At 41.4% G+C, this 17,407-nt stretch overlaps 2 protein-coding genes across 2 annotated transcripts; both read right to left on the bottom strand.

Moving 5' to 3' along the window:
- Positions 1-604: 604 nt before the first annotated feature.
- camkk1b (calcium/calmodulin-dependent protein kinase kinase 1, alpha b) lies at positions 605-7,588 on the bottom strand. Its single transcript, XM_073490685.1, has 16 exons — positions 7,334-7,588; positions 7,197-7,244; positions 7,050-7,103; positions 6,919-6,970; positions 6,697-6,824; positions 6,495-6,531; positions 6,381-6,402; positions 6,181-6,269; positions 5,854-6,053; positions 5,671-5,724; positions 5,514-5,587; positions 4,669-4,756; positions 4,430-4,558; positions 3,458-3,561; positions 1,512-1,556; positions 605-686 (listed from the first exon to the last, which is right to left on the bottom strand). The coding sequence occupies exons 1-16, from the start codon at positions 7,586-7,588 to the stop codon at positions 605-607; spliced, it is 1,461 nt and encodes a 486-aa protein (XP_073346786.1).
- A 5,412-nt stretch (positions 7,589-13,000) lies between these two features.
- LOC141014414 (dicarboxylate carrier UCP2-like) lies at positions 13,001-16,978 on the bottom strand. The gene is made up of 6 exons (XM_073488190.1): positions 16,779-16,978; positions 15,508-15,715; positions 14,614-14,817; positions 13,863-13,964; positions 13,568-13,748; positions 13,001-13,478 (listed from the first exon to the last, which is right to left on the bottom strand). The coding sequence occupies exons 1-6, from the start codon at positions 16,902-16,904 to the stop codon at positions 13,382-13,384; spliced, it is 918 nt and encodes a 305-aa protein (XP_073344291.1). The 5' UTR covers positions 16,905-16,978; the 3' UTR covers positions 13,001-13,381.
- Positions 16,979-17,407: the final 429 nt, after the last annotated feature.

Here is a 17,407-nt window from a genome sequence, read left to right as displayed (position 1 = left end):
AAGTGCACTTGATACTGACACAGGCTTAAAAATCAAGCCACTGTTTGATTGTTTTAAAGTGTGTTTGTCCAATTTCTCGCTACATTATTATGACCAAAAAATAAATAAGTAAAGGAAAAAGGCAAAAAAGGAGTGAGAGGCAAACCAAGGACAGGACAAAGGCTTGTTGTCACAAGGTCGCCATCTAGTGTTTCACATTCAACACAGCAAACTTGCTGTGGTGCTGCACATTAAAGAAGCTGCATTTTTCTCAGTCACTGTTTGAAATGAGAGCTTTTATTGTCTTCAACAGCTGTAGGAAAATGTAAAAATATCTTCTCTCATATCATTTTTAACAACAATCCAAAGATCACCAATCGTGCCGTCTGTATCTGAAATATTAACACATCAGTAAACAAGCCGAATGAAATCTAATCCTACGTGTGATCATCTTAGGTCATGAACTATCCATCTTTTAAATATTCGTTATCACAGGTCGTCTGCACTAAAGTGAGAAAAGCATGTAAGTACAGCAAGCAGGAAGCAAAATTAAGAGAGAATTAAAGAAGGAAAGGTAGAAAAACAAATACATTTCTGCATGGGTCTCTCCTGTGTTTTAATCTGTTTATTCTGTACACTCTGTAAATGTATCATCTTCATACAAGTCCTCCAGCTCTCCGTCTCTGCTCCCCTCGTTGCTCACTTTCCTGCGGGTGAGAAAAACGCTCGATCATGTTGTTGGGGGTAGGACTAAGTGAGATTGCAGATGAGGAGGAGGCGGAGGAGGAGGAGCAGGAGCAGGAGGGGTGTTGGAGGGAAAACACTAGACTAAAAATGTCAGAGAGTGCACGTCCTCCACAGCACAGCTCATCACATCAACCTCAAGAGGACACAAGAGAGACAGCAAAGCCAACACAAAGCACTCGGCTACAGAAGCCTAGAAAGGCCACACTGCATTTATCAATTTTTAATGCCGTTATCGTAATCTTGAGATATTTTGTGCCTAAAATCCGGTATGACTCAACAAAGGTCATGTACAGTAGGCTTTGTCGTTTAGATAGTGATTAGCAATTTACCTATTAAGTCATTAAGGTGTGAGGATGTGTTGTTCAGATCAGTGTTCGTCATTTAAAGACTTGAATCCTCCCTGACAGTCATGACAGTGATCTTGAACAAGTCGTTCTTGAGTTCTCCACAATCATCCCGTGATCTCTAGAAATCAAAATCGTCCTCTTGTGCTTCTCAGCCTTTTGTCCTTGACGATAATGAGATCAATTTACCTGTCATCACAAGGAAATGAGCTTTGTTGTCTCAAGGTAACTAAATAATTGACTTGCTGGCAGCCGAACACACATTCTCAGCTTCCGCACTCAACAACAACCATGTGTCCGTTTATTTTGGGTACAGCTCGTTGTCGAGAGCCTTGTGTTGTCTCGTCTCTCTTAAATCCTCTTAAGGTCGAACAAACAACCGATGAGCCGCGCCGTGTATGAAGCACATGAGCTCAGTCTGAGCAGTTTTATAAAGTTTACCTCAGGGAAGGATGAGGCGTAGACCCCAATAAGCCCCAAGAGCCCCTGCAAGAAGGAGATGTAATGTAAAAGGCCAGAATTTATACTCAAATCAGTCTGAAACACAGTTAATGATGAACAGATTAAAAAACATTTCACTGCAGCAGGGCCGCAGCGGTTCAAGTCAGACATTTTGGAAAATAAACTTGCTTTTTGCAGAGAGTTAGATGAGAAACAGTAAATATGAAACTGCAGCCAGCAGGCGATTAGCTTAGCTTAGCATAAAGACTGTAAACAAGGGGAAACAGCTAGCCTCTCCCCATCCAAAGGTAACAAAGTCCACTGAGCACCTCCAAAGCTCACTGATCAACTGTTCATTTTGTACAAAAACAAAAGTGAGGAGCAAATAGTTAGCTAACCGTTTCCACTCGTTTGCAGTCTTTGTGCTAAGCTAAGCTAACTGGCTGTAGCTTTGTATTTGACTGACAAATATAACAGTTGTATGGCGGTTCATGGTGTCTTCTCATCTAACGCTGAGCAAGAAACTGAATAACTATTATGAAATCTGTAATTTTTCCTGTGGATGACTGGTTGGAGACCCAAAGTGTTCAATATTAAATATATAAGATATTATGAAATAGGTAATTATGTGAAGAAATACAAAATATGTACGTTTTTAACATTTAACTCATTTTCATCCTTCCGAGTTTATTGCAGATTCCTTTTTCTTTTCTTTTTTTATTTCCAGCAGTTTTTATTTCCAATTTTCTTTTTTACAACTTTTTTTTATTTCACAATATTTCACACTATCACACATGACTGCTTTACTTCATTAACAGTTTGTCTTGTCGAAGAGTTTTTTTTTTTTCTGTCAGTGAAGTCAGACAGAGCAGAGCCTGTTATGTAATAGGCTGTTGAGCAGACAGCCAATCACGACTGACATTACTTATATTTTACTACAACTGTTGGAATGGACAAAAAAAATCTGCAATAAACTTTGTTATTGTATAAAGAAGCTTGGTGAAATTTTAATAAAAATGAGTTGAATATATTAAAAATTGATACAGTTATTTTGCAATGTCATGTGTTTATTCACACGGTTACTCATTTCATAATTACTTGTTTATTTAATATTGTACACTTTAGATTTCCATACACCCAGCTCCTGTAAAATCAAACCAGACTATAAACCTTGAAATAAATGATCCATATTACTGTAGGCGGAGAGGTGAAATACTTAATCTCTGGAGCTCGATGCCACAATACATCATCCCTCCAAGAAGATCAAATTCAAACATTTTGATCTTCTTTAAGCCAGCTGTCGAGCCAAACTACACCTGGCGAAGTGGAAACTATTCACCTTTAATAACAACATCCACTCTTTGTTACAAAAGTGTCCAAATGCACCGGCTGTTGTCAAAGATTTCGCCATTTACACATCACAGATGAACAGACATCTGCACAGATTTCAGTGTGTGGGAGACTGCAGTGGTGTAGGACTGGTGGTGCTGCTGCTGCTGCCTGGGCATGTGTGGAGGAGGATGTAGCTGCAGCATCACATCTCTTCACATGTAGGTGTAATTAGCTGTGCCAGCGGCCCCCCCGCAGACAGGACTGGCTTGTTAATGGAAAACAAAAGCAGCGCAGCCATTACTGCTGCCGCAGGGGCATCCATTTAGCTTATCAGGAGAGGACAAATGCTTTTATCTGGCTGAGCGTGCTGCTAATTTAAGGACCAAAAACAAAACAAATACAGTAGAACAGCTAGTCAGTATGCAGAGATTAATGGTGTAGATATGATGACAGATCTAACATATTTAAAATGTGAGAGACTCACAGCACATATAAAGTATGAAACTGACTGATCTATTTTTATCCAAGCATCTGCTCGCTGCTTTGTTTTGTTAGAGGCCTAATCGCAGAGCCGGCAGTTTGGCTGAGCAGGATTTGCAGAGTAGGCTACTTACATAAGAAGACCTCCAGGGGCAGACATGGACCTCTCCGCCCGTCTGCCCTGACACTCGAAGGGATTACTGAAAGAGCGCTTCCTCAGCATGGACTTCACCAGAATCTGCAGTGGACACCAGAGACAGTCTCAGTCAAAATACAAAACATTTACATGTTGTCTCCACACCGAGAGATACACGTTTAAATGTCAAAGTGGTGTTTTTTTATGTGGCATCTTATTAGAAATACCATACAAAAGTTCTTCTATCCTGTCATGAATATAGCAATGTCTCAACTTTAAAGGCAGCGTGATCAACTGAATGCCTTTACTGTATTCTTTGTGATGCACAGTGTGTTCCTGTCAGGACCGTAAATATAATATATATATATAAATATAAATAAAAGGAAATGTTGCCATGCTACAGAAGAAAACCACACACCATTCTCCAAATGAATCATTAGCAAATGTAATCATAATCATAATTACACATAAAAAATAGCCATTATGTAGAAATTTGCATTTTGTGTGACTTGGCGCCCCCCACAGTCTCTGAGTGCAACACCACTGTTGTAAATACAAACCCCAGGTCTGTAACAGTTTGTCAGACGTGATGTAGGTGCTAACTACAAAACAAAACTCATGACATCATAACAATTTCTTGACCTCTTGAACGAAACATGTATGTAACGCTGTGATCCTACCCTCTCTCTGAAGTTACACAGTGCAGAAACAAGTGATAGAGGGGTCAGAGACACCATTCACCCTGTTACAAGACACTGTACCATCAACATGATTCTGAAGCTGTTGTTTTACAGTAAAAAACGTACATAATGTTGCTTTAATGTCAGAGGAAATAAGATTTGAGGAACAGGTCTGATAGAGCTGAAAGAGGAAGCCTAAATGTGAATCCTGCAGCTGAGATTTTTCACCCGAAACACTCAAACCAGCGAGTGTTAAACTGTGAGCAGAGCGTGAGCGACGTGCGACTCACCACAGTGGAAATGCTGGTGATGAGTTTGACGCTGTTCAGCACCTCCTCCTCAGTGACCTCCACCGCCGAGCAGTGCTCCTCCTCCAGAGGAAGATGATTGGAGCCGTTCTCCGTCACCCACGGATGGAGCTGTTAACCACACACGCATTAAAAACAACACATCATTATGACAATTAAACTCAAACTGGCAGTGAGCACGTCTCCTTTAATCAGATGTGGTGATTTTCTTTCCCAGTCACCTTAATCTCAGGGATGGTGATTCTTGTTTCAGGGTTTTTATCCAGCATCTTCTCGATGAGCTCCTTCAGTCCATTACTTATTACAGGCCTGTGAAGTGAGAGGAAACAAGACTGATCTGGTTCTTTGCATATTTTTCATGTGACTCCTGGTTTTATGATAATATGTACAGGATGTAACAGCAGCATCATCATAGGACATAAACAGAGAGATGAAGTCAGTGAAAGGAGAACAGAATGACTCTTTATTAACAAATTATCAGCTTATCTAATCACTTCTAAGTAAAATATTTTCAGAAGCTTCACTATTATAATATTCAATATTGACATCTACTTTAACACCTTTACAAAGTGTGAAAACAATTGTTTTTAGCGGCCAGATACAGTCTTCATCCGCGCTAACACGAGTCATTTCTGCATTAATTGGCAGGAGCTTACACAGTAATTTGTTGGGTTGTGTACTTACTTAATTGTATTCACGGTAACGGTGCGTTCACTGTACTATAACTTCCCGGGAAACACCAGATGATTTGTCAGAGAGTGAGGAAGGAAAATCGGCGAACTAGCGAGCTAGCCACTCTTTACTGTTGTTTGTCTCTATCGTTTGCATTGCTCACTCCTACATAGATTTTCATCAGGAACAGTGGTTGTACAACACTGAAGACAACAACTCCCATGATCCCACACTGCTTCATGATGTCATCAAACTACGTCTTTTGATTGAGAGATCCCCAGTGACAGTCTAAGAGTCTAAAATTTGAACCGATACTACATTATGTTGTGTCGATATGATTCCTATTAAATCCTGCAACATAATTAGTTATTCTGCTCTGTAAAAGTTTGCTTACGTGTCTGGAAACTCCACAGGTTTGTTCTTGATCTTGTTGTGCAGAGAGACGATGTATTCGTCATAAAAAGGGCACTGGGACAGGACAGACAAGATGAAAGTGGTTTAAATGCTGCTGGTTCTTTATTCTACGTTCATTCTGCTGTGAACCTGCTCACCTTCCCAATGACGAAACAGTACAGCGTGACTCCCATCGCCCACACGTCTAACGCCTGGTAAACAAACACAGTGATCGTCAGGGCTCTCAGTAGGCGTTTGGACATCAGTTCTTCATTTCTCACAATTAAGCACGAATCCAAAACATTCAGTGGTTATCTCTGTCTGTTTCAGTTTTGTCTCACCTTTCCAGTGAAGCTCTCCTCGTGCTCGGTCATCATCTCTGGAGCCATGAAGGCCGGCGTCCCCGCCGTGCTCGACAGGTGGGCGTCCGTCCCCTCGAACTCGTTGCTCACTCCGAAGTCTGCGATTTTGATGTGACCATCGTCGCCCAGCAGAAGGTTGGAGGGTTTGATGTCCCTGTGGATGATCTTGTGATAGTGCACTGGACGAGACAGAGAAGTCAACATGTTGATTGTCTGCCGAGCAGCTAAGAAATACAAGTTTTATATATTCATATGGGAACTATAAAGGTCAAGAGTTGAATCTCTGTTAGTTAAACCTGTACTTACAGTACTCTATTCCCAGGACGACGTCCCTGAAGTAAAAGCGAGCCTGCTCTTCTGTGAAAGGGTCGTCTGTAGGCACCTCCATCACCGGGCTGACCGACGAGAGAGGTGGAGGAAGGCAGGAAAAGAGTTATGTAGGTTTAATTTAAAGGCAGGCCCAAACTATCTAACTGGGAATGTGAGGGAAAATGCAAAAAATGTACCCTTTTGTCACCAATTCGAAGGCTTGAGGACAAAATAATCAGAATTTAATGACTCCCGCACTTTATATTGACACATAAATGTAATTACTGCACAAGGGATGAATGAGTCCCTACCCATGTGAAGTCCGTCTTCATGGGGATCATCGAGCACCTGCAAGACAGGTCACATCCTGCACTGTTTTACACGAATACCACCACTATACTATTTCTTCCAGAAACTGACGAACATGTCAATCCCAAAGAGCTTTCATGGGACCCTCAAACTGCACTATAATCAGTTTTATGTACAGCGAGTGAGGACTGACATGTGACTGACCTCCACTAGTTTCACAACATTATGATGGTCCAGTTTCTTCAGGATGGCGATCTCCTTGTACACCTTCTCCAGAGGCAACGTGGCTTTAGGGACCAGATCCTGCTGCGACCCTTGAGGAGGCAGGCGGCCTGAAAGTACACACAAACACAAAAACATGTGACCACCAGCACCACAGGAGCAATAAAAACTCATGAGACATTCAAATGTTATTTTTTAACTCACGTAAAAATCCACACTGCCTCATCAGCCTCTTCTTTGAAACGACTTTCATCGCCTGAGTAAAGAGATGAACACAGCGATGGTCATGACACCTTCAGATTGTATGAAAACAGCATTTATAAGCTTCAACTTACATAGTACTGTTCAGAGTCTTCATTATAAGCTAGTTTCACCACTCCGTATGAACCCTGCAGTGCAGAAACAACAAAGATAAACAGATTTACAACCCTTTGTCAACACTTGTGCTGCTCTTAATGTAGGACACTGCTCTCATTAATCACCTTTCCAATCTCTTTATTTAATTTATACTGGTTGAGCTGGACACAATCCTGCAGAAGAAAAAGAGATTTTTATCATTAATGGATCTCATGTTGAATTAAGTAAACAAGTCCAACATCTGTGTCTCTGGTCTGCTCACATCAGCGTCTGTGATGGACACCCGTTTGGTCTCGATGGTGGGCTGTCGGGCGATGCGGCTCCCCCTCTCCTGCAGGGACATCTTCCTGCCCGACAGTTGAGCTCTGTTAGAGCTGGTGGCCCTCGGGGGGGCGGGCCTGTGGCCATTAGGCGGGGTCACTCGGTTGGCGGACACGTTCATGGCTGCCACCAGGTCGGCCAGCTCGCCGTTGTGCTCCGAGTCCAGCTCTGGCCTGCAGGCGGTTTCGACGCTCATGGTGCTGGTTGGTTCTGGCTCACACTTCAGACTTCAGACTGGTAGAAGCAGCAGAGGATGCATCACTCTGCTGGAAGGCAGAAATGTGGAGATGTGAAGTCACACACAATGGTTTGATTTTACAGAAACACACGCTGAAGCTTCATTGAATGTATCTACACTGAAGAGTCACAACACTCCCTACATGCAACTGTGTTACAGAAGCAAAATACTTAATAGTTTGAATTATTTTAGTTTAAATCACCTGTTTGGACTTTCCTTTATAAACTATAGAACGGACGACTTAAACTGCTTTACTGCACATATTTCTTGCAGGGGAACAAAAAAGAAAAGAAAACCACACAAATGAAATCACAAGTTTCAGATGAATTGTACATTTGTCTTGATAAAGATACATTTCATCTCATCTCCCACGCTTTCTCCAGGTACCGTCCGGTTTCAACCATAAGTGGTGATGAGTAGACACGATGCCATGTTGCCTTTTTAACCTTTCTTTTTACGTAAATAGCAGTATTACATGTTGTATTTTGATCGTGAATTTTATTTGTGTCTCTCAGCGCTCAAACTGCAGTTTAAAACCTGAAAACAGTCAGACTTCTGCTTTCTTGTCTTCCTTCAAGCCTCAGATGAGTATTATGGGTAACATTAGATATGAAAACACAGGAAACAACAGCAGCAGGTGAGAATCGACGCCTGCTGAGTACAACTTGCTGTTGCCTAAAATACAGTACAGAGAACTGAAAAGCTTCTTATGTAACAGAGCAGAAGCTTTACAGGGTGAGTTCATTCACAATACCTGCGCAACACAACACACTATTGTGAGGGCATACAATTAAAGACAAATCTGTGCCTTTGCAACATGTAAAGCAATAAAACATGTTTATTAAAAGTGATAATAAATAGCTACTCTTATGCAGTTAAAGCCTCACACTCCTGATCTGGATCTGCTTTAACATACGACTCTAATAAAATACTGTGTAAGATCAAACATAAGGTAAATGATTTACTCACACAGTGGAGGTGTCCTGTGTTGAGGGCCGTTGTGGTTAATCTGCATGCTGTCCTCTCATGAGGAGAAAGTCCTCTGTGTCTCGGCGCAGGACTTTCACTGCAGGATGAGCAGGGACGCAGCTCTGCAGCCACGTCTTAAGGATTAACCCAGGCCACATATAGCTGAGCTATTCTGAGGGCGGGTGGCAGGGATCACCTGAAGAGAGACTGTGATGACATCAGGAGAAACCCCAGAGTCACCCCACAGTGACAGGATGTCAACAACACACATCGGTTAGTCTGTGTGGAAAGATCAAAACAAGCAGTCCACACTGCTGTTAATACAATACACACAGAAATATTCTCCTTTTATATGAAATGTATTGCATCTCACATATATTCCAACAGGAATAACAAATACATGTGTTGTTTGTTGTCTTTTACAATAATAAAAACACAAAAACATCTCTTGTTTCCAGTGTGACATGTCATTAACAGGCTGCTACAGAATCTACACACTGATCTTCATGAATGAAAACTATGAGACCCAAATTTGCAAGTTTCTTACAGCAGCAGAGTAGCAATAATGTTATTTTTTTAAAAACATGATGAGAATAAAATGTTTCGATCACATATAAAGCAAGAACAGGACCGGAAGTAGAATAAATAAGACTGTGTTTCGAAAAAACTTTATTTGTACAGTACATTTCAAAAAAGGCCACAAAGTGTTTTACATGGTTGAATCAGGATTAAAACTCGATCAAATCAAAATCAAACAATATAAAATAAACAGTAAAACAACACAAAAGTCAAATTGAATAAAATACCTGACAATGATATAAGATTAAAAACAATAACAATATTAATAAAACTGATAAAACATGTTGGAAATAAAACAATATGTTTTAATAGACATGAAACATTGTATTAATATATGTTATATTTAAAATATTGAATTTAGATTTATTGGAAAGTTTGTGTTATTACCTCATTGATATTGTTAATATTCAAATTTTGAATTTCTTCCCCAAAACTACGTAGTTCCCCTTTAATGTTAATCAATTAATCAATACCGCAGACATCATCTATTTTCATGAAGGCATCATAACTCAGAAACACACCGAAAATATGAAACCTAACATGTCACTTTTCCACGTTGATCATGTTACACCCCAGCAGCTATAATTTTCTTGCAGGAAGCTTCAGTCGTATCTTTTCCGTCGGTCCCTGAATGCAGCACTAACAGCTCATTGCGCCCCAGCAGGACTCATCAGGTAGCCTACTGCACCTCTGATGAAGCAAAGAGCAGAAGTGTCATCATGTCTCTGTCGCTGCAGTTTGGAGCTCTGAGGACCAGAGAGCTGCGAGAGCTGCTGGAGGATGAAGACAAGATCAGCCTCATCATCAGGCGCAGTGAGAAGGTGAGTCCTCTGACACACATTATATGACCTCTACTTCTTCTGAGCAAACAAAACTCTCTGTGGATTCACTGTGTCTTGAACCACACGTGTTCCCCTCCAGGTTCAACGGCTGCAGAGGGCTGCGGAGAAGATGCTGCTTTCAAATCAAAAACTGGCAAAAGTCAGTCTTTCTCAAAAACCTCAGTTCAGAGATGCGAAGCTGCTGCTCGCGATGAAGTACAAGGAACTGGACAAACTGAGGAGCATCATCCAGGCCAAGCAGGAGCAGCTCGGTGAGTGTTGAAACACATCTTTTTTAATTCATCTGGCTGCATTACCATTTGTTCATTTTGTTCTGCAGCAGAGAGACACAGTGTGCATGGTGCTCAGTGGTGTCTCCTGAGGAGGATCAACCATGCAGAGGAGGAGTGTGAGGTAAGAACTCACTTCTTCTTTATGGGGTATTATTGGGTGAACCTTCCTTTTACAGGTTACCAGTTTAGGTTGGTGTTAACTCAGATACAATTGTGTACTTTCAAGGAAAATAGGCAAGCGCTCACTTACCTTGTTCATAGTTTGTTTCGATACACAAAAAATATGGATCTAAGGTCATGAGCCAGCTAAAGTTTCCCTTCTGCAGTTAACTTTCACATTATGACAGATTTGTCTGATAAATATGATATTTCCATCGAACATATGTTAAATTAATGTTCAAATTGAAGTCATCTTTAGGGTAAAATACGTCTTCCACCCTCGAGCGAGGCAGTAACAAACCACCTGAAAAAGGCCTGGAGGACAGGAACAGAAAAATCAGACAAATAATACACGTCTTCCTTGTTTTTCACACCAATAAACAGTAAGTACAAAGGTTCAGGCTGTTGTAGAGGAACAACAGAGGTCTAATCTGGTGTAACATGAAATCCACTGTGTGTGTTGTTAAAAATAATGTGGTATTTCTCCTTTCAGCTGCTGTTTCAGAGGTTTTCAGAGAGGAAAACACCACTGGCAGATTTCTTGGATTCATTTCTCAGCTCGAGGAAACTCCAACACATCCGACTGGTCCTGGTGAAGAAACTCCAGGAAATGACTGAGCATGAATCCACACAAAGTCTCAGTGAGATTCACCCCGACGTCCAAAACTCCTGCCTGCCAGTCTGCAGTCTGACCACAGCTGTCTTCTTACCCGCCTGCTGCCACCCTGCGCTCCTGCTGCCCTTGGGTACTCATGTAAACAGCGTCGGACAGTGTCTGCAGCATTTATCATTTTTTCATGACTTCAATGAGTCTCTGCGTGCAGGAGCGCACGGACAAGGCCGCAAATGGCCAACAAGACCCGTCCGACTTCAGCCGCTGAAGCTGCAGCAGAGGAGGCATCAACAAGCACCACAGTGAAGTCTAGAGGTCTCAGATACGTGTTTTTATTTGTCATTAGGGGTGAATAGTTGCACAGCATCAAGTATTGAAAACATTTTTTTTAAAAAGTAAATGTTTTTACAGATTTAGACTTTTTCATTCTTAACATTTAATATTTGGGTGTTTTAAAAGCCGTGTGATACTAAAAGTGGACACTCAGCCCAGCCACAGTCTGTTCACCCTGCTGCCATCTGGCAAAAGATACAGAAGTATCCGCTGCCGTACCACCGGACCACAGAGCAGCTTCCTCCTCAGGCTGAGAGACTCATCGTCAACACTCCAACATGTGACTCTGTTCATTAGTTTGTATAAACAGTTGAGGGAACTATAACTAGAATTTTGCTATACAATCTTGTGTTGTATGATGAGAAAATACACCCGATGAATGTGGGAACAAAAACCAATTTTTTTTAAACATCCGATGGCACAAAAAGAAAACACGAGTCTCTTACTGACTGGTAGGAACATATTTGTGTTTCCTTGAGTCAGAAAGATAGCGAGCAGTTGGTTCAGTGAACTTGAACTGCTCACCGACACTCGATATCTCCGTTCGTCCGTGTGCAGAGACTCCTGCCAAGGTCAGCGAACGACCACGAACAAAACTTTATTTACTTTAACCTCGCAGTTACCTCTGTTCTCCCTAATATTTAACGTATAAAAAGCCAGAGGTTTTCTTGTAAAACTCGTCACTTGTTCGATTTCTTTGTGTTTCTCCCTCCATTAACTCGCCTAAATGCTCCTGAGGGTTAGCCAGAGTGCCATATGGCCCGGTACAGCTTGCCATACTAGCTCAACCATGGAGACACCTCACTGGCACTACAGGAGATGATTAGCAAGGTGGAGCACGTTCAAAGGCTTCTGTTACACCACAGACTTCAGTTACATCTTTGTCAGCAGCCTCTTTTGTCCCACAACACTCAAATTGGGCAATTTTCTTGTCTGTCAGCCGATCGTTTTGTGCTTTTCACCTCTTTCACCTCCGTGTCTCTGCATTGTTTGATGGAGGAGCAGCTTATTTTTTTACCACAGAGATATGAGGAAGATAAATAACAACCATGTGCACAGTATTTAGATCCTGGCCTTATTCTAAAAACATGGTAACACATTTTACAACCCTATTCGTCATGTAAACACAGCTGTAATAAAAAACCTGAGTCATGACTGAAAAGCAGTTTCATTGGCTGTCAGACTTGTGTCTTCAGGGGTGTTTAATCCCCCCTGAATGGTTGCATGTAAAGGGGATTATACAGTAGAGTATCTGTAACAGCATCCGGTAGTAGAGCAGGTATGGAGTGACACTTGGAGGGTTCATCGTGTACGAATGTGGGTCAGTGTTGGTCGACCTCTCTTGGTTGACAAAAAACAGAAACACAGTAGCTATTTTTGGTTTATTCCATTAAAATTCTAGATAATGCCTCTGTTTGATTCTCCGATGCAGTTACTGCATATTAGACAGACTGCCAACAGCAATTCCTTAAAAAATCAAATTTTTTTACATGACCATAAAAACAGGAATGATTCACCTGAAAACAGACAATAAATACAAAATCAACAAGACAACCAAAAGTTGTTGTTGTCAGACCTTAAAAAAAGCATCAAGCCTTCGTCAAGAAGTTAAAACTTTCCTTTATTTATTTATTTTAATTTTTTTAAGGTCTAACATGACCATGCCGAGACAATAAAGGGATTTGAATAGTTTAAAAGTGATTTTTATGACTATATGTATCCCTCACCTACTCTGACATGTCAAAATGTCTTTAAAAAAACAATCTATTAATGTGCATAAATCAGCAGAATTCCAGCATTAATCCTCCCTCTGCAGTTTCTCTGTTGAGTACGTCCTCTTTAATAAAGCAGCACGTGCAGTTTGTTCCCTGAGGAGGAGCAGGTCCGGACTAGCAGCAGTCATAACAACACTGTCTCTCTGAAACACGTGCTTCTTGATGCAGACACTCCTGTCTTCTTCTGCGAAAACCAGCTGTCAGACAGATCAGAGCTGCAATCTGACCACAGCTCTTTTAATCTGCTCGTAGCTCACGAACATCACAATGTTCCAGGAGCCCAGACGAAGGAACGCCGGCATGAATCTATAAAGAAAGAATCAGATGAGTCAAGAATTTTTCTTCTTGCTCTGTCACTGATTCTCACGTTTGCATGAGATAACTATGCTACATACCCTTTATAGAAAGCTGTGGGTCCCTCATTAAACAGCATGGTTAAGGCACAGTTCATAGCACCGCTGTACTGCCCCGGCACTGAATTCATATAGCGTGTTTTAACCACATCCACCGGAGATGCCACGATGGTGGTGCAGAAGCCTGCTGCGAAGCCTGCGGTGAAGTGACACGGCATGTTGTCTGTTCCAAACAAAATATTTGTTTAGTTATTAAGTTGTAAAAAATAGGAACAGTGAAGGGGTTATTTGAAGAGCCTAAAATGCAGAGGGCTCGACATGAAGCATTTGCACTCGCCTGTCATCAGGTTGTTCTTCAGGATGAGCTCCTTGATGATGTCATAGGTCACCAGCTCGGAGCAGTTCACGATGGCATTGCGAGCTATGTTCGGCAGACAGCCTGAAAAGAAAGTTCAACATTGTGAACGATAAAATTTCACCTGACGAACTTTAAAGGCAGAATATGTAAGAGTTAGTCACTACTGCTAAACATCCATGACTGTAGCTACTGTTAGCTTGTTAGCTCAGTTAGCCGTGCAGCTAGCCGGACTACCAGTGGAGTGCTGGCATTCACACCACTATCACAGGAGCTTTGCACCGCTCAGAGAAATATATACGTTTTCAGGCCTGGGGCTAGCTGGTTAGCATGCTAACTTCAGTAGATACATCTTCAACACAAAACACAGACGTCTTTTCATTTTTGAATGCTTTGAACTGCAAATCTTACATATTGCACCTTTAAAAGAGTACTCCAAAATAAAATGTATTACATTTGGGGCAGTACCACCAAAGATCTCATCGTTTTTTGATCCCTCAAATTCTTATACAATACCCACACCTCAACCGCCAACAGTTCAGTTGAAGATCCGGGTGTGTTATGCTAATAGCGGCTAATGTAGCCTTGAGCTGCCAGCCTCAAGCAGAGATGAGGAGGAGGATACAGAGGTCTGGTGAGCTTAAAGAGAGCTCAGTGCAGCTTACCATTTAGAGATTATTACTGACTGCAACACAAATAATTACAAAAGTCATTCATTTATTTCCCTGTTTACCTTTCCAGAGCCCTTTAACGCCTTCGTCCCTGGCGATGGTCTTGTAGGCATCAAGCGTGCCGCTGTACCTCTGCACAGAGCCGCTCTCAGGCAGGCGGACCTGAGCCTGGAACCTGACTTTTACCACATCGGTGGGCTGAGCGAAAGCCACCGCCATCGCCCCTGTGGTGCAGCCCGCCAACAGCCGGGTCCCAAGACCTGCACCTGTGGTACAAACAACGCACATAAGATGCTTATTTTCCTCTGATGCCACCTGACTGAACAGGGTGCAGTTTAGTGACGTTGATTCAAGACTGGAATTAAGAAGACAGAAAATTATAGAAGACAGAAAAGTTTGTGGAGTTGATCTGTGAGGCTTTTCATCTGACCGTCATGTCTAAAAGTGCCATTTTAAGCTTTTGCGTTATTAACAACAACAACCCGGGGGTGAAAGGTGAAAGCCTGCAGCAGGACACAAACTGAAAAGCTAAAAACAAACCAATCTGCTTGTTTTCTTTCAAACTGGTTTGCTCGGTCTGTGACTGACAGAGGGGGTCAGGTAATGCCTCTGGCATGAACACGTATCTGCTGCTGAATGAGGAATCTGCCTCGTGCCCTATATCCTGCAGCTGATTGTCTTTAAAACCAGTTCAGATAATGGAGCTCTTTGTGTTTGAGCACGCGTCAGGTTTCAAAACACTGAAATAAAATAGTATCTAAGAGTTTTGCAGCTCCATGATTGTTGTTCTTGTCTTACATTGTATAAAATATAAGACAATTAAATAATAGATAGAAAATGAAGTGAATCCTTTCATTGACTTGCACAGTTTCCCTTGTAAGAAAGAAAGAAAGAAGGAAGGAAGGAAAGAAGAAAGGAAGAAAGAAAGAAGAAGCGACAGACGTTTTGTCACATACTCTCTGACCCTCTGCTGTAGAACTGCTTCATGGTGTCATACAGGCCGATGCGGACGGAGGCGAAGCCCATCTGTCTGTGCAGTCCTGCCACCAGTCCGCTGTACAGACTCCTCGGGCCCTCAGTCTTCACCATGGTGAAGATGGTGCCAAACACACCTCTGTATCTGTTCTTCTGGACGTTCAATGAGGGTCTGCATTCACCTTGAATCTGAAGTGACATAAATGCACCAGAAATATTGAGTTCATTCTTTCATGAAGGTCACTGATGATGTTTTGAAAGAAAATGTGTCTTGAGAGTCTGCTGGGTGTCTCTGGTGAAGTTTATATGATCTTTATCAGTTTACTTTTCATTGGTTTGTGTTACATCACTGGTTTGACAAGTACCAACATCTAAGATTGTGTCTAGATAGCCCTGCTGTTCGGTGCCACGGTTGCAGCCGGCTGAAAAACAATACAACAAGCTGTGCTGTATACACCATTTAAGGCACGGAGGACATGTTTTGTTCCTGAGAAGACATTTGTTTCTACAATTAAACATAAATTACACATAGTGAGTTTTTAAGGCCTCTTCTGGGTTGAAGAGTTCATATTCTTGTTTGACTTGATTCTTGTTTTTATGGAGGACTGAAACTGCCAAAATCCAAATAAAATAAAGAAAAAAATAAATGTCTCAAATAACAAATGAATAAGCTATAAAATGCACCAAAAATAAGAAATATAAAGGCAGACATTTATTTTTTAAATGTAGCATAAATTGGTATTTCTATTTTACTTTGCTTCTGTATTTATTTACCATCGTATTACGTCACCAATTTATGTCACTATTTACTTCCCCATTTTCCATTTATTTAAATAAGTAAGTAATTAGATACATTTAAAAAAAAGTTATCATTTAATCATTAAAATGGAAAAATTAAAACAGAAATTTATGTCACATTGTATTAATTTATTAATGCCTACAATGATCTTTAATATTTAGTGCATTAACGTCATATTGATTTATTTATTGAGACATTTATTGATATTGAATTTTGGCAGCTTCAGTCCTCCATACTTTCATACCACCAGCCCCAGAATTATATCCTGGTATTGTCTGAAGAGCTTTGACAGCTTTTAAACTATCGTGCAGGGGGATTAAATTTACAAAAAAGAAAATTATACAGATGTTGTAGGCGGCTCATTAGACAGGAGATCATGAGATGACTTGTTTGGGGGTTTAATGACTTCAGTTCACTTCACCACTGACTTTATGTGCAGGAGATGACTCTCACCTGCAGCCTGACTTTGGCGGTGTCCAGAGGGAATGTGACCAGATCGGCCACACAGCCAGCTGTTCCAGCTGAAAAGATCTTGACAACAGCTGTTGGGGCCACATCTGCAGTTGTTACACCAACCATGATCAGTGACTGAGGATCAACAAAGTATGAGGAACAAAGAAAAACACAAAGCAGCTTCTGTCCCGTGTTCTGATTTAAAGGATCCTAACAAATCAAACTAACAGTCACGTGTCCCTTCATGGCAGATCCAGCCAACGTCAAGTTTCAGGTATTGAAAAGTTTGTCTTTTGAAAGCAAAGTCCTTTTTTTCTTCCATTAGTCAGAAAAAAGCTCCAAACTATCATGCCACTTTAAAATGAAAAAACAAGAACAAAGAACACAACAGCCAGCGTCCTCCAATATCTGCAACGCAAACACCCTCAGTATGAGCGACAGTAGCTGCAGGGTTCACTGACAGAGTCCAGCCTCTTCTGCTCAGATGTTGACTCTTATATAGGAAGGCACCGCTGCACCGCCTCGCCTGAGAACCACACACACCACATGCCAGGAAGTCTTTGTTGCTCATGATTCACCGGCTTATAAAACCACAAGTACCGCTTAACATGCTATAGTGTTATCATGTA

Source organism: Pagrus major, chromosome 2 (genome assembly GCF_040436345.1).
Source record: "Pagrus major chromosome 2, Pma_NU_1.0".
NCBI classification, from domain to species: domain Eukaryota; kingdom Metazoa; phylum Chordata; class Actinopteri; order Spariformes; family Sparidae; genus Pagrus; species Pagrus major.
This window is presented reverse-complemented; position numbering and strand designations above follow the sequence as displayed.

Bases quoted from the DNA above. Each gene is read 5' to 3' on its own strand.
- camkk1b (XM_073490685.1), bottom strand. From the start codon at position 7,588: ATGAGCGTCGAAACCGCCTGCAGGCCAGAGCTGGACTCGGAGCACAAC. The intron at 6,825-6,918 runs GTGAGTTAAAAA...GTGTACTTTCAG, and splicing joins GAGGCAGTGTGGATTTTTAC to GCCGCCTGCCTCCTCAAGGG. The intron at 3,562-4,429 runs GTGAGTCGCACG...TGTCCACTGCAG, and splicing joins TCACCAGCATTTCCACTGTG to ATTCTGGTGAAGTCCATGCT.
- LOC141014414 (XM_073488190.1), bottom strand. From the start codon at position 16,904: ATGGTTGGTGTAACAACTGCAGATGTGGCCCCAACAGCTGTTGTCAAG. The intron at 15,716-16,778 runs GTGAGAGTCATC...ATGTCACTTCAG, and splicing joins CCGCCAAAGTCAGGCTGCAG to ATTCAAGGTGAATGCAGACC. The intron at 13,479-13,567 runs GTATGTAGCATA...CTTTCTTTATAG, and splicing joins CCCACAGCTTTCTATAAAGG to ATTCATGCCGGCGTTCCTTC.